Here is a 14049-nt window from a genome sequence, read left to right as displayed (position 1 = left end):
AGCAAACCGGTGGAATCGCTGGAGACGGGCTGAGAAAACGAAGACTGTATCCATTGCAAACAATATTCAGCACCCACTTGTCCGGAGTAATTTTTCTCCACTCTGCCAAGTAATTTTGTATGCTTGGCCCCACCGGAGCGGGTAACAGACGAGGGGGAAGTAGCACCTCAGGGCTTAGACCCAGCCGGGCCCTTGTTCGCGGAGGAGGACTGCTGACACCTCTGCCCCTCTGGCGCTTTTGGAATGACCACCACTGGTACTGCTGCTGCTGTGGTCCAGCCTCCTGACCTTGCCCTCTGCCCTGTGCACCGTAACACCTTTGGAACGGGCGGAAGGTCTTCCTCTGTTCCTTCAGCTTCTCCAACCCGACAGGCGTCAGGGTTTCTGCCTCCGCCTTCATGTAAGCCATCTCCTCATCCGCATGTTTGCCGAACAGGGTCGCTCCTGAAAACGGTAGGTTGGTGACCCTCAGCTGTGCCTCGGGCTTCAGTGACGTTAGACGCAGCCAGGCGTGGCGTCGCAGGTTGATCCCATGGCAGTACAGGTGGGATGCCAAGAGCGAGGAATCCGCAGCCGAGCTGATCACCATTCCCTCATTAATGATCTCTTGGAAATCCTCCTTTCTATCCTTGGGAAGGTGTTCCAGGAACTGCTGCAGGGACTCCCATAAGGCCCGGTCGTAACGGTCCAACAGAGCTGAGGCACTGGCGGCCTTCATAGAAGTGGAGGCCGTACCGCAGACCTTCCTGCCAGCCTAGTCCATCAAGCGGCTCTATTGTCGGCAGGCACAGTCGACGACAGGGCCGTGGAGTGCTGTTTTCTCGCCGCCGTCACTATCAGCGAGTCCGGTACAGGTTCCGAGCGAAGGAACGCCGGGTCTGAGTCCGGAGCCCTGTATTTCTTTTGCCGCCTGGAAGGTGCCGATCTTGTAGAGGCAGGGGTGAGGAAGAGCTCCATGGCAGGTTCCTGCAGCCCTGGCACCAAAGGCAACAAGGTGTGAGACAGCTGTTTCTTATGCAGGGTCTCGAAGATGACTGAGGTCAATGGTGTGGGCACCGTGAGTGTAATGCCCAGTTTCGCCGCCCCACGTAACACCTCTGGGATGGAGACAATGTTGTTAACTGGAGACACCCTCGTCCGAGGGGAGTCCAACAATGTAGTGGAATAGTCCCGGGCACTGGACGAGTGTGTGGCGGGACCTAGACCTGTCCCTCCTGTGGCGCCGTCTGGACCTTGTGGAAGAACGACTGTCACTTCTGGATCTGTCCCTCCGCCTGGAGCGAGATCTCGACCTCCTTGGCCTGGGTTTGTCCACTGGGCGTAAAGGAGGGAGCCTCGGGCGTGGCAGCCCCGTAGGTGGTGTCGGGAGATGAGGCAAAGAGAGAGACCTCGGCGGAGGTGGCGGTGGAGGAGGAGGAGGTTTATGCAGAGGAGGAGGAGGCGGTGGAGGCATAGGATTACGCAGAGGAGGGTCCTTGGGCAACAGGGGAGGCGTAGGCGTCCTGGGCCGTGATGGCGAAAAGGCCTAGGAATACTCCGAGCCCAGAGACTCTATCACTCTTCTTCTTTTCTGCGCCGCCTTTGATGGGGGTGACCTAGAGGCCGACCTCCTCGTGGATGAGCGACGGCGCCACCACAACTGTGGGCTCGTGGAAGCCGAGAAAAGGCTGACTACAGAGCCCAGGGACTCCGTCCTGGTCTGAGAATGCCTCCTGGACGTCGATCTTCTCCTTCTCGACGCTGACCTCTTTTTCGACGTCGAGCGTCTCGACGTCGATTATCCTCTTCTCGAGGTCGATGATCTACCTCTTCTCGACGTCGATGATCTTCGCCTCGACGCCGAGTGTTGAGTCTATGCCGAACGGCGGTGTCGCCGCGATGGTGAGCACGGATGCCTTCCAGACCCTTCACGACGTCGATGGCGTCTCGACGATGACGAAGTCCTCGACGTCGACCTCGTCCGAGGTCTCGACGTCACTCCCCTCGACGTCCAACGGCGACGTCGCTTCGACCCAGAGCCCTGGGGAGACTGGGAGCAGACGGTGGTCATCCCTCTCGACGCCGACGTCGAGGCTGTCGACATAGACGGAGCCCTGGGACGTTTTCTGGCCTTCTCTTTCCTGGGGAGCCCCCCAGAGGCCGAAGTACGGGCGGAGGAAGAGGCCTCTCCATGCCCAGACCCACCTTGATCTTGCTGTCTTCTTTGTTCCAGTCCTCGGAGCCGAGTCTTCTCCCTGTCCTTCAGGGTCTTGTTGGAGAACTGCTGGCAGATCTCACAATCCCCAGGGACATGAGAAGAAGGGGGACATAGGATACACACCCTGTGTGGATCAGATTTGGCCTTCTTCCTGGCACACTCAGGGCATTTGGCAAATAAGGAAGGCATATCTGACAAAAGAGTGGCCAAATTCACCAGAAAACTCCAGCAAAAGGAAGATGGAACAAAACACGTCGAGTGAAACACTCTAAACACTTGAAAAGTGCAAAAAATTAGACAACACACCCAAAAAAGGGAGAGCTCAGTGCTCCAGGGTCCTGCTAGCAGGAGCCGGAAAAAAGAACTGAGAGTGGAGGGAGTTGCTGTGCATTCTGGGATACCAAGAGTTCTGGAAAGTTTCCTTAAAGGCACAGTATCCCTTTTTAAGCCACATAATGGCAGCCTATGGGGGCTTCTCTGTCCATCCCTTCCTCTCTATCATTCCAAGGATTTTGTGAAGGGGGGAAGTTTCTCTGTGGTGAAACTTGGCAGACTGTGCTGAATATATTATTGGTGAAATATCCTTTGCATTCCAGTTGAAGTACTGGACAGTGTAGCCTTGCAAGTATAGGCTCCATTATTTGTCTTCAATTCTCTCTTAAGTGTCAATGCAGGACTGCACAGAAGACAATTTAAGAGATTATTTTTGATTGCTCCGGGGTCCCCGCACATGAGCAGGACTATTCACTAGATTATGACTATACACAGAGATCCCCTACTACAGAACCGTTCTGCTTCCATCTACGTGGTGTAATAGGCCAATAGCAATTGCATAACGTTGGCTTCACCAGTTGAGACATACCTGCTCAAGACGCAGATATATAGGTAATTAACCTTTTTTGTCACCAGCAATGGAAATTTTAACATTCATGTTTCTAATCCATCTAAAAACAGAACATGCATTGTGGGTAGAAGGAAGTGAAGCTAACTTGTTAACATGGGTTATTCAATACCAGCTGGGCATTCTCAGTTCGGTTCTAGATCTAATATCCAAGCAGCAGTTACATCCTAAGTGTGTGCTGCAGTGACATGTGTCTTGTAAATGTCCTTTAGTTTCACACCAGCAAGGTAGGCTGTAGCTGTTGCTATTCGTCTAGTGAAGCGCTAACTCCCTTCTACATTTGTTGGCTCCTTTTTGGCAGATGCTGTATTTTAGGTGGCTATTCCTTTTTTTGTTAGATTTTGGTTTTTATTAATGGCTCACAATTCGATTACAAAAATTAATGTTCTGACTTTTGGAGTTCTTTAGTTTTTTGCAATTTAGTAAGAACATGCTTTTTGTGTCAAGAGTATAGACCGGTCTTCATTGTAGGTTATGGAAGAAATTGAAAAAAAAAAAAAGATTAGTAGGTACTTGAGGAGTAGACTTTGGAGGTGGACTGCATTGTTGCCTTGTTGTGGAATTATAGTCGTAGCTTTTTGATAGGCAGCTTTTGTACCTCACACACATAACTGCACTTTTCCAGAAACAAATTTCATGTTCGCATCGTACATGGGCTCAAAAGAATGCCTTATTAATATTGATAATACATGAACCAGCTTCCAAGATGGAGATGGCTTGTGGATCGGATAGAACTTTCCAAATATGCCTCTTACAAATTCCTTGATTATTTGTTCTGTGTTACCCAAAATGTAGACTAATTCTCATACAGAAAGCGACCATGACCTACTAATTTGAACATCCATTTGCAAACAATGTGCCATACCCAGGGCTTGCTCGTTAACTAACAATTAACTTAGGATTTCATATAATTAGATAGGATAATCAGTACATAGGGTTCAGAAACTCACAAATCAATGAGAAGATAATACGTCAACTGACGATTTTAGATACCATGTAAAATACAAATCTACCCCAATAAAGCTCTTAGAGATGAGAACTTGGGATTAAGTAGATGTTGAGCCCTTGAATTGGTTCTGCTGTAACTATGAATTTGATTTAATAAAGCCTTCTATGTATAACAATTAACAATACAGGACCTTTTAAAATCGGAAACACTAGCCTTCACTGTTTGTTTTTTTTATTTAAAGGGAACTTTGATACACCCGAGCTACACTTTAGTTTGGTCAGATCATAATATTTGTACTTAGGGAACTGAAGGGATACTAAAAGAAAATGCTCCGTTCATGCTTATTTTGAAATAGTTAACTATATCCATGACAGCTCTTTGGGTCAGCATTTCTCCAACATAAAGTGGCATCTATTTCGGAAAGACATCTGGATATGATGCCATCTTATATGTGAGGTCACTTTATCTTAAATCCATTTCAGGCATTCTTCCACCAAGCAGTTTTACAGCTATAAGGCAGTCGATGAATTGGAGTTGTGTTTGTTCAGTAGCACAGAGAGGATTACATATGATTTTTCTTTACTTGCCCTTTATGATAACATAGGTAACTGGCTGGTTCCCATTATTCTGGCATATGGAATCAAGGACAGGAAATAAGTATTGGCATTGTACAAGTGCACAGAAGTACGGATTCATTTCTGTAGTGTAATTTTATCTTGAAAAGCCTAGCAAAAACAAAGATAGGTTTCTACCTAAGTAATTTAACATGTATTTATATTCATTTTTGGGTGAGCTCGTCACATAGCTATTAAAAAGCTCACATAAAGGGGCCGATTATGATGGCGGACGGACCTGAGTCCGTCCGCCACCAAAGAGTAGGAGGGAACCTCCGCATGGCCTGCGGAGTTCCCTCCTGTGCAATTAGGATGTGACCGCCACCCTGGCGGTCACATCCTCTATTTTTACCATTGCGGCGGGTGCGGCTTCAAGCTGCATCCGGCGCAATGGTAAAAATGCATACATTGCATTTGTATGCAGAAAGTGGCAGGCACCATGCGGTGCCTGCCGATTTCTGCATACAAATGCAGGGGGGTACCATAGGTACCCCCCACCCCCCCTTCACCCAGGGGGCCCGCAACAGGCCCCTGCAATGAAGTTACACATGCTTTTCCATGGCGGAAAACCCGCCGCGGAAAAGCATTTTAAACAGCCCATCCTAATATGGCTGACGGTGTCTGAGAGACACCGTCACCATATTAGAGCTTTTCCGCCGCGGTTGTAAGCCAACCGCGGCGGAAAAGCTGCGGACGGAAGCCAGGACCCACCAGCCATCCTAATGTGGCGGTGGGTCTTTGGTGGGTCCGCTGCGGTTTTTCCGCATCCTCCGGGCCGGTGGTGGCTTCCGCCAGCCCGGAGGATGCGGAAAAACCGCAAACGTAATAGGCCCCAAAATACAGAGCTAAGTTCTGCTTACTAATATATAATGATTGAATTGAATTACATATATACTATGATGGAACTATAGACTTTGAGTAAAAAATTATGAGGATAGCAATATGCAGGGGCAATTTAAATATAAAACTGCCTCTCAGCTGACATTGACAGTTTTAGTGAAGAGGCTGAAACATCTAATTAGGAAAACAGAGGAACAAACCAGCATGCATGGTGTGGAGGACTTCCTTCAAAACAGGAACCTTTATTACCTTATTTGGGGGTATGGTAGTCAACCAGTTGATAATCTCCTAATCTGTGCTCCCCATTTTCTCCTTTCACTAAGCCTTTGCCTTTTTCTACACCAGACATTCCACTTTCTGGTCAAGGTGCTGGTTCGTTCTGTGTAGTATAGTTTTTAAATAAGTTTATCTTCTGTGGAATCTCTGGTTATTTTTATGTTTAAGAAACAGAAAACGAAAAGCCTTAGATTAGATCTGGTGCTGCACATCGAATGTTACTGTGCCGTCGAAGAATCATTTAGGACATCCCAACACAATTAATGTTATAGAATCCATATGACTGGCTGCAATTGTATAGTTTCTTGGGAAGTGGATTAAGACCATTAACAGTGCTCGCTACAAGTTCTTGCTGGGTCACAGTGAATATTAAAACATCCGACAGGTTGGCCTGCAACGGGTATGTGTTACTGGTACCACACCAAGCTACACATTGTCCCACTGTTCAGCATAATAAGATTTTGAAGAAGGAAGCATGGTCACCAAGATGACATCCACTACTTTAGGTTGTTGATCCAAATGCAGTTAGCTGCAGCTGCTCAATCTCATCGCATTAAGATGTAGATTGTGCCGGCCCAGGTGCAAGACCCTACCCTGCTGCTGCTAAAAAAGATTATCCCTAAGTGGCAGTCTGATCAGAGATTAGTTCTGGGTGCCACACTCTCCTGGCGCCAATCCAGAGCGACTAGGATGACTTGAGGCAGATGATTCCGGATTCTTTCCAAAACTCAGGCCAGGAGAGTTAATAGTGGAAAGGCATATACACGTCCTGTGCTCCACTCTCAACAGAACGCATTTCCGAGAAAGCCTTCTTGGGAATTCCAACAAGCAAAAACAAACATTCAATTCAAAGGATTGGAGGGGCTCAGTGGTAGTCAGGCCTTTGCCAAGGGCTGCAGATAGAGGACCGTCTATGGAGAACTTATTTTATCTATTGTGCAATAATATGGATGTGAAATAGTCCGGAAATAACCTGGTAGAGTGCAAAACAATAATAAAAAACAGAACTATGGAAAAGAAGTAAAAGGAAAACTGAAAAAGGCGGCAACAATAATATTAGCAGCAAGACTATGATCAGACAGTTTTAAAAATGACAGCTCTCTTACCTTTTTTTCCAGATCTTTTGATTTGGTTTCACTTTCCTTCACCTTTTGCTTATCTATCAAATGATCTACAGGGGGGTGAATTGCAAAGATATAACATTCAGAGGTGCAGTCTTTAAGAAATGTATGGCAGTACTAGGAAAACAAATACTTTCAGGGATGCATTTGATTATGGAACTGTTATAATTCTACAATGATAGTTTATTTCACCCACTCGTGAGCATAGTTTAGGTTATTCATAATTTTCTTAAGCCCAAAACTCACCCAACTAGGGTTACACGTTTTTCACTGTAGAATGCTCAAAGCTTCACATACAAAAAAACAAGGATAAGTTACTTACCTGTAATCCTAGTTCTCTTCCAGGGGTATCCTCATCAAAGTCATAAGCACTGAATATTCCCGCCCATGTGCGGGACCCCGGAAACAATATAAAAATATATATGCAAAAAACACATATCTCACTCCACATATATGTATGTACATATATTATTTTTCTCACAACAATGCAGCTCCAAAACTGAGGGTAAAAACAATGTAAACACATATACATGCACTGCAATTATTTAGGAAGCAAAAGAAAGAAAACACATTAGGTCAAATAATCTTTGAACTTTGTGTTTTAATGAGTAAACCACTCATAAATCCTGAAAATTGCTTATAAATAGACATTGTTAGCCCTCAGGCTGCATTGTAAAAACAATAGCATAGAAAATGAAACCATTTTCAACAAAAACTGGCACCATGCCTTTAAGGCAGCCATGACCCCAGGCCCTCAGGCTGCATTGTAAAAACAATAGCATAGAAAATGAAACCATTTTCAACAAAAACTGGCACCATGCCTTTAAGGCAGCCATGACCCCAGGCTTCCCATCATGCCTCAGGGGTGACAGTTAGGTCAGTTGTTCTTTGCATAACCCTGAAGACAGGGCTCAACCACAAGATTAAGAAACAGTACCAAATCTCATTTACCTGGGGAGGCGGGTGGGTTGCTTATGACTTTGATGAGGATACCCCTGGAAGAGAACTAGGATTACAGGTAAGTAACATATCCTTCTCTTCCAGGGGATCCTCATCAATAGTCATAAGCACTGAATAGAATAGCAAGCCCATCAACCACCTGCAGGTAAATGAGAAGTAAATGACCCAACCAAATTATAACAGCCAAATCCTCAGCTGTTAAACAGATTCCTCAGGGAGGCCTGGCCCACCTGGGTATCTGCTCTCGTGTCAGAATCTAGACAGTAATGTCTGGTAAATGTATGGACGGACCTCCAGGTCGCCGCTTTACAAATCTCAGACATGGGCACATCATGCAGGTTAGCTGCCGTGGCTGCTCTACCTCTAGTGGAATGCGCCTTAGGAGTACCCCCTAAAGGCTTCTGCGCCAATTGGTAAGCAAGCTTGATACACGAAACAATCCACCTGGAGATAGAACGTTTCGAGGCAGCATGACCAGTTCTGATCGATCCGTAGTTAACGAACAATTGATCAGAATGTCGAATAGACTTGGACCTGTCCAGATACAACTTTAAAACCCTTTTCAGGTCCAAAGAGTGTAACGCCCTCTCAGCTGGTGTAGAGGGATTAGGAAAGAAAGTGGCTAAAGAGATAGACTGATTGACATGAAAATCTGATACCACTTTCGGCAGGAAAGAAGGATGCGTTCTAAGCACCACTCTGTTCAAATGAAAAACTGTATATGGTTCTTTAGTACAGAGAGCCTGAATTTCGCTCACCCTACGGGCTGACGTAATCGCTACCAAAAAAGCCGCTTTCCAGGAAATATGCTGCAAAGTAGCTTTATGAATGGGCTCAAAAGGAGGGCCCATCAATTTTGACAGGACTAGGTTCAGCTCCCAGGGCGGAGCAGGAGGCCGTACAGGAGGGTACACCTTTTTCAGACCTTGCAAGAAATCTTTTACTGCTGGAAGCTGAAAAAAAGAAGTTTGTGAAGGTTATCGCCTGTAAGCTGTAATAGCGGCTAAATGCACCTTAATGGAGTTAAACTTCAAACCTGCTTTAGTCAGGTACAACAGGTATGGGAGAACTGCTTCTTCCTGACTCTTTACCGGATTGTGACCATTCTGCATGCACCACATATAGAATCTCTTCCACTTGCATGCATAAGAATGTCTTGTGGAAGGACGTCATGCTTTTTTCAGAATGGACATGCAGTCCTGTGGCAGTCCTAGATGGCCGTATTGAATGACCTCAGGAGCCATGCTGCCAAGTTCAGTGACGGAAGGTTGGGATGGTGAAGCCTCCCGTTCATCTTCGATAACAGGTCCTGCCTGCATGGAAGCCTCTTATGAGGAGACACTGATAGGTGAAGTAGGTCCGTGTACCACCATTGCCTCGGCCAGTCGGGGGCAATCAGGATCATTGTTGTGCACGAGTGGTTCAGCTTGCTCACCACCTTCGGGATCAGCGGAAGGGGTGGAAAGGCGTACACAAACTGCCCTGACCAGTCGATTAAAAGAGCATTCCCTCTTGTTCCTGGTCGATAGAACCTGGAGGCGAAGTTTGGGCATTTGCTGTTTGCGTCGTCCGCGAAGAGATCTATGGAGGGACGACCCCATGACTGGAAAATGTCATGCAGCACTTCGTCGTTGAGAACCCAGTCTTCTTTGTCTTCGAAATGCCGACTTAGTGCATCCGCCCTCACGTTCTGCTCTCCTGGGAGATGGACTACCTGAACAGACAACTTGCGAGCCAGAAGCCAATGCCAGATGCGCTGAGCTTCCAGAGACAGTGTCCTTGAGCGAGTTCCTCCCTGCTTGTTCAAATAGTACATGGTGGTGGTTTTGTCAGTCTGTACTAGAACCATTTCCTCCTGAAGCGAGGGAAGGAACGCTTTGAGAGCCAGGTGAACCGCTCTCAATTCCAGCAAGTTGATGTGATATGTGCTTTCTTTGGAAGACCACAGGCCCTGCACTTGTAGAGGACCCATGTGCTCCCCCCATCCTTGTAACGATGAGTCTGTGATGATCGTTTGTGTGGGAGGAGGTTGATGGAACAGAATCCCCACCTGCATGTTCTGTCTCTTCGTCCACCACTGGAGGGAAGATTGAGCTACCTCCGACAAGATCTGATCGTCTCATCGATCTGAGTATTGGTCCCATTTGTCATCCAGATCCTGCTGAAGAGGACGCATCCGAAGTCTGGAGTTCGGTACCAGGAAAATGCAGGAAGCCATCGACCCCAAGAGTGAGGCTATCTTCCGCACCTTCTGAGACCTGTGGTGAAGAATTGTCTGGCATTTGAGGGCTATCGAAAACTGTCTCTCCTCCGAAGGAAACACTTTTCCTACCTCGGAGTCTAGCAGAGCTCCTAGGAAGTGGATCTTCTGAGTGGGTTGAGAAACAGACTTGCTGTAGTTGACATGCAGTCCTAGACGCTGACACAGTTCTATGCATGTCTGGAATTGATTCCTTACGTTGTCTGGAGTTGGACCTTTCAACAGCCAATCGTCTAAGTATGGGTATACGAAGACTCCCCTGCGGCGTAGAGCTGCCACCACCACTGCGACACACTTCGTGAACACCCTGGGAGCCGACTTCAACCCAAACGGAAGGACTTTGAACTGGTAGTGGGAGGTCCCCACCCGGAACCGAAGGAATCTCCTGTGATCGGGCCGTATTGGTATATGAAAGTACGCATCTTGAAGGTCCATCGAACACATCCAATCCCCCTTCCTGAGAAGTGGATATATTTGGTGAAGCGCCAACATGCGAAACTTTTCTTTTCGTACATGCAGATTGAGTGTTCTCAAGTCCAGAATGGGCCTGTATTCTTCCTTTTGGCCCTTTTTTCTGACCAGAAAGTACCTAGAGTACACTCCTTTCTCCCTTTGGGACACCGGCACTCTCTCGATGGCTTCTTTTTCGAGGAGTGTAGCTACTTCCTTTTTTAACCTTTGTAGCTGGTGGCTTGATGTTGACATCGGGGAAACGGGTGGAGGTAGACGATGGAAACGAAGACAGTACCCATTCTGCAGCGTAGACAACACCCATTGATCTTTTGTGATGGCCTGCCACTCTGTCCTGTGATGCGCAATGCTTCCCCCCACTGGAGTGGGTAACGGCGCTGGAGGAAGTGAATACTCATTGCTTCTGCTGAGATTTATTGAAGTTGTTGCCTTGGCGCTGATTTCCATTTCCTTTGGAATTGCCCTTGCCCTTGTATTGAGACTTTTGTTGGCTCTGCTGGTTCTGGCCTTTCTGCCAGTGAGGGGTTTGAACCCTCTGTTTCGAAGAACCCTTGTTGTTCGAACGGAATTTCTTCCTGAATTCCTTTTTCTTCTCAAGCCCCATGGCTTTGAGGGTGTCCAACTTAGTCTTCATGCGTTGCATCTCCTCATCCGCACTTGCTCCAAAAAGAGATGTGCCTGAAAAAAGAAGGTTCAGGATTCTGGCTTGAGCCTCTGGTTTCAATGCTGTGAGGCATAACCAAGAGGTTCTCCTTGCTGTGATTCCATGTACATAGCCATGCGCAGCCAGCGTTGCCCCATCTGCCGCCGCTCCTATAATCTGATTGGAGATTTGACCGCCCTCCATCAGAACCTCCTCAAAATCCTTTCTATCTTCCTGAGGAAGTTTAGCAGTAAATCTCTGAAGTGAGTCCCACAGAGCTCTGTCATACCTGTCGAGCAGTGCTTCCGCATTGGAGACTTTGAGGAAAGAGGCTGAAGTGTTACAAACTCTTCTCCCCCATGAGTCTTGCACCTTGCTATCCTTATCCGGAGGTACCGTGGATGAGGAAGCTACTGCATTGGATTTTCTAGCCGCCGCAATGATTACTGAATCTGGCGGGGGATCAGCCTTGAGGAACAGAGGATCCTCCTCCGGAGGGCGATACTTTTTGAGAATCCTCGCTGGAACGGACTTCACCGTTGCCCGAGTGAGGAAGACTTCGTTCACAGGTTCCATTATACCCGGAACCAACGGCAACAACGGTTTGGGTGCTGTTCTGTGTTGCAGGGTTTCAAATATGACAGTCGTCTTGATTTGTGGAGCTGTCATTGGTACTCCCAGCTTCAGGGCTCCCCTGCCCAAGATATCTTGGAACGAAAAAATATCTTCAGTTGGAGATACCCTCGAGCGTGGGCTGCTTGTAAGGGTCGGAGAGTAAGCTCTGTGAGATCGGGTTCTCGAAGAACTTGAAGAGCTACGTGTCCTCCTGGACCTAGATCTTCTGCTTGAACGCGTTTTAGAATGAGAACGCTCTCTGTGACGAGAATGTCTCTTACTTGAATGCTTAGAACGAGACCGTTCTCTGCGGGGAAGAGGTTGGTCTCGATATCTTTTTAGGCGATCTGCCGTCTCCTTGTCCTTTGCCCAGTGGTGAAGAGGTCTATTTCACCTTGGAGAAAGATGAATAGAAGGAGATTTGTGGATGGGATCCTTCACTGGTGAACGTGACCGTGGAGGTCGATCCGTTCGATCCTGTTGCGATCTTGCAGGAGATTTGGACCTCTCCCTATTCGATGCGCAGCTTTGTCCATCCGAGTATCTGCCACTGCGAGATGATGAGGAAGATGGGCGTGCCTCGAGTCCGAATGACGCTTTGACGTCGAACGCTCTTGACCAGGCGTCGACGTTGGCTGCATCGACGTCGACCGATGATGTGTCGACAGACTCCCTCGACGCCGAACGACCATGACAAGTCGTCGACGGAGGATGACTCGACGTCGAAGGCCCGGCGTCGACGGAGAATGCCTCAACGTCATAGCATGACGATGCTGCTTCGACGTCATATGTCTCGCCGTCGAGCTCTTCCGCTTCGACGTTGACCTATCCCTCGACGCTGACTGTAGCGGAGGTACCTTAGATGTAGACGCTGAAGACATCTTCTTCGTCGCCGTCGACTGCTTCTCCAACGCCGATGCCGACGTCGAATGTGAACCAGTCAGGGCTTCTCTCGACGTCGACCGCGCCTTCCGACTTTTCTGCTTCTTGGGAGATCTTCCTCTCTCAGAAAGCCCATAAACTCGAATCCTCTCACGTTCCTTAAGAGTCCTGGAAGTTAAAACCTGGCAGTGTTCACAGGTTTTAGAGGAATGAGAATCTGGTAAGCACAGGATACAGACTGAATGAGTGTCAGTCTTGGCCATCTTCCTTCCACACGAAGGACATTTGTCAAAGAGAGATGGCATCTTTGACAGGAAAAACACCTTTTTTAAGCCTAAAAAAGGTTTAAGCAACACCCTATGTCTAAAAGACGTCGAGTGAAAGCAAAAATTGTAGATTAGTTGGAATATTTTTTGACAGAAAGTCAAAAAAGAAAGGAGCTGTTTCACCAGGGTCCTGACTGAAAGAGCCGGAAAGAACAACTGACCTGACTGTCACCCCTGAGGCATGATGGGAAGCCTGGGGTCATGGCTGCCTTAAAGGCACGGTGCCAGTTTTTGTTGAAAATGGTTTCATTTTCTATGCTATTGTTTTTACAATGCAGCCTGATGGCTAACAATGTCTATTTATAAGCAATTTTCAGGATTTATGAGTGGTTTACTCATTAAAACACAAAGTTCAAAGATTATTTGACCTAATGTGTTTGCTTTCTTTTGCTGCCGAAATAATTGCAGTGCATGTATATGTGTTTACATTGTTTTTACCCTCAGTTATGGAGCTGCATTGTTGTGAGAAAAATAATATATGTACATACATATATGTGGAGCGAGATATATGTGTTTTTCACATATATATTTTTATATTGTTTCCGGGGTCCCGCACATGGGCGGGAATATTCAGTGCTTCTGACTTTGATGAGGATTCCCCTGGAAGAGAATTATATTTAGCGATTAGGGCTTACAAACTGGGAACCTCATTTGACAAACATATATGATGGCATTTGATGGAAAGGAAGTTGAATTCAAACATAATCCCTATAAATCATTGTTCAAAATATGGAAAAGATAAATGTATTTTAAGCGTCCGCTGAAATAATGGAACAGACATTCAAAATTCAACACATTTATCAATTTCCTTTATTTGTAAAGACTATAGTAAAGAGAAACCTATGTAGTAATTTGTTTTCAAAATCTATTGACCACATCATTCTGAAGAAAGTATGCGATTAATCTTAAACAATATATTCCTTTTGGTTAGTTTATAGATGGAAAAAAAACTGAAAAATACATATTTCACCAAATACTCAGAGCGAAGGGCTAT

General features: G+C 46.7%; 1 protein-coding gene across 1 annotated transcript in view; it reads right to left on the bottom strand.

Annotated features, from left to right (window-relative positions):
* Window positions 1-14049, bottom strand: part of DIAPH1 (diaphanous related formin 1) — a 1314985-nt gene that overhangs the window by 511202 nt on the left and 789734 nt on the right. Inside the window, exon 14 of the mRNA XM_086931364.1 lies at window positions 6884-6948. Within this exon, the coding sequence (XP_086787490.1) occupies window positions 6884-6948 (65 nt within the window). The remainder of the gene's footprint in view (window positions 1-6883; window positions 6949-14049) is intronic.

The sequence above is a fragment of the Lissotriton vulgaris genome, chromosome 7 (genome assembly GCF_964263255.1).
Source record: "Lissotriton vulgaris chromosome 7, aLisVul1.2, whole genome shotgun sequence".
Classification (NCBI taxonomy): Eukaryota; Metazoa; Chordata; class Amphibia; order Caudata; family Salamandridae; genus Lissotriton; species Lissotriton vulgaris.
This window is presented reverse-complemented; position numbering and strand designations above follow the sequence as displayed.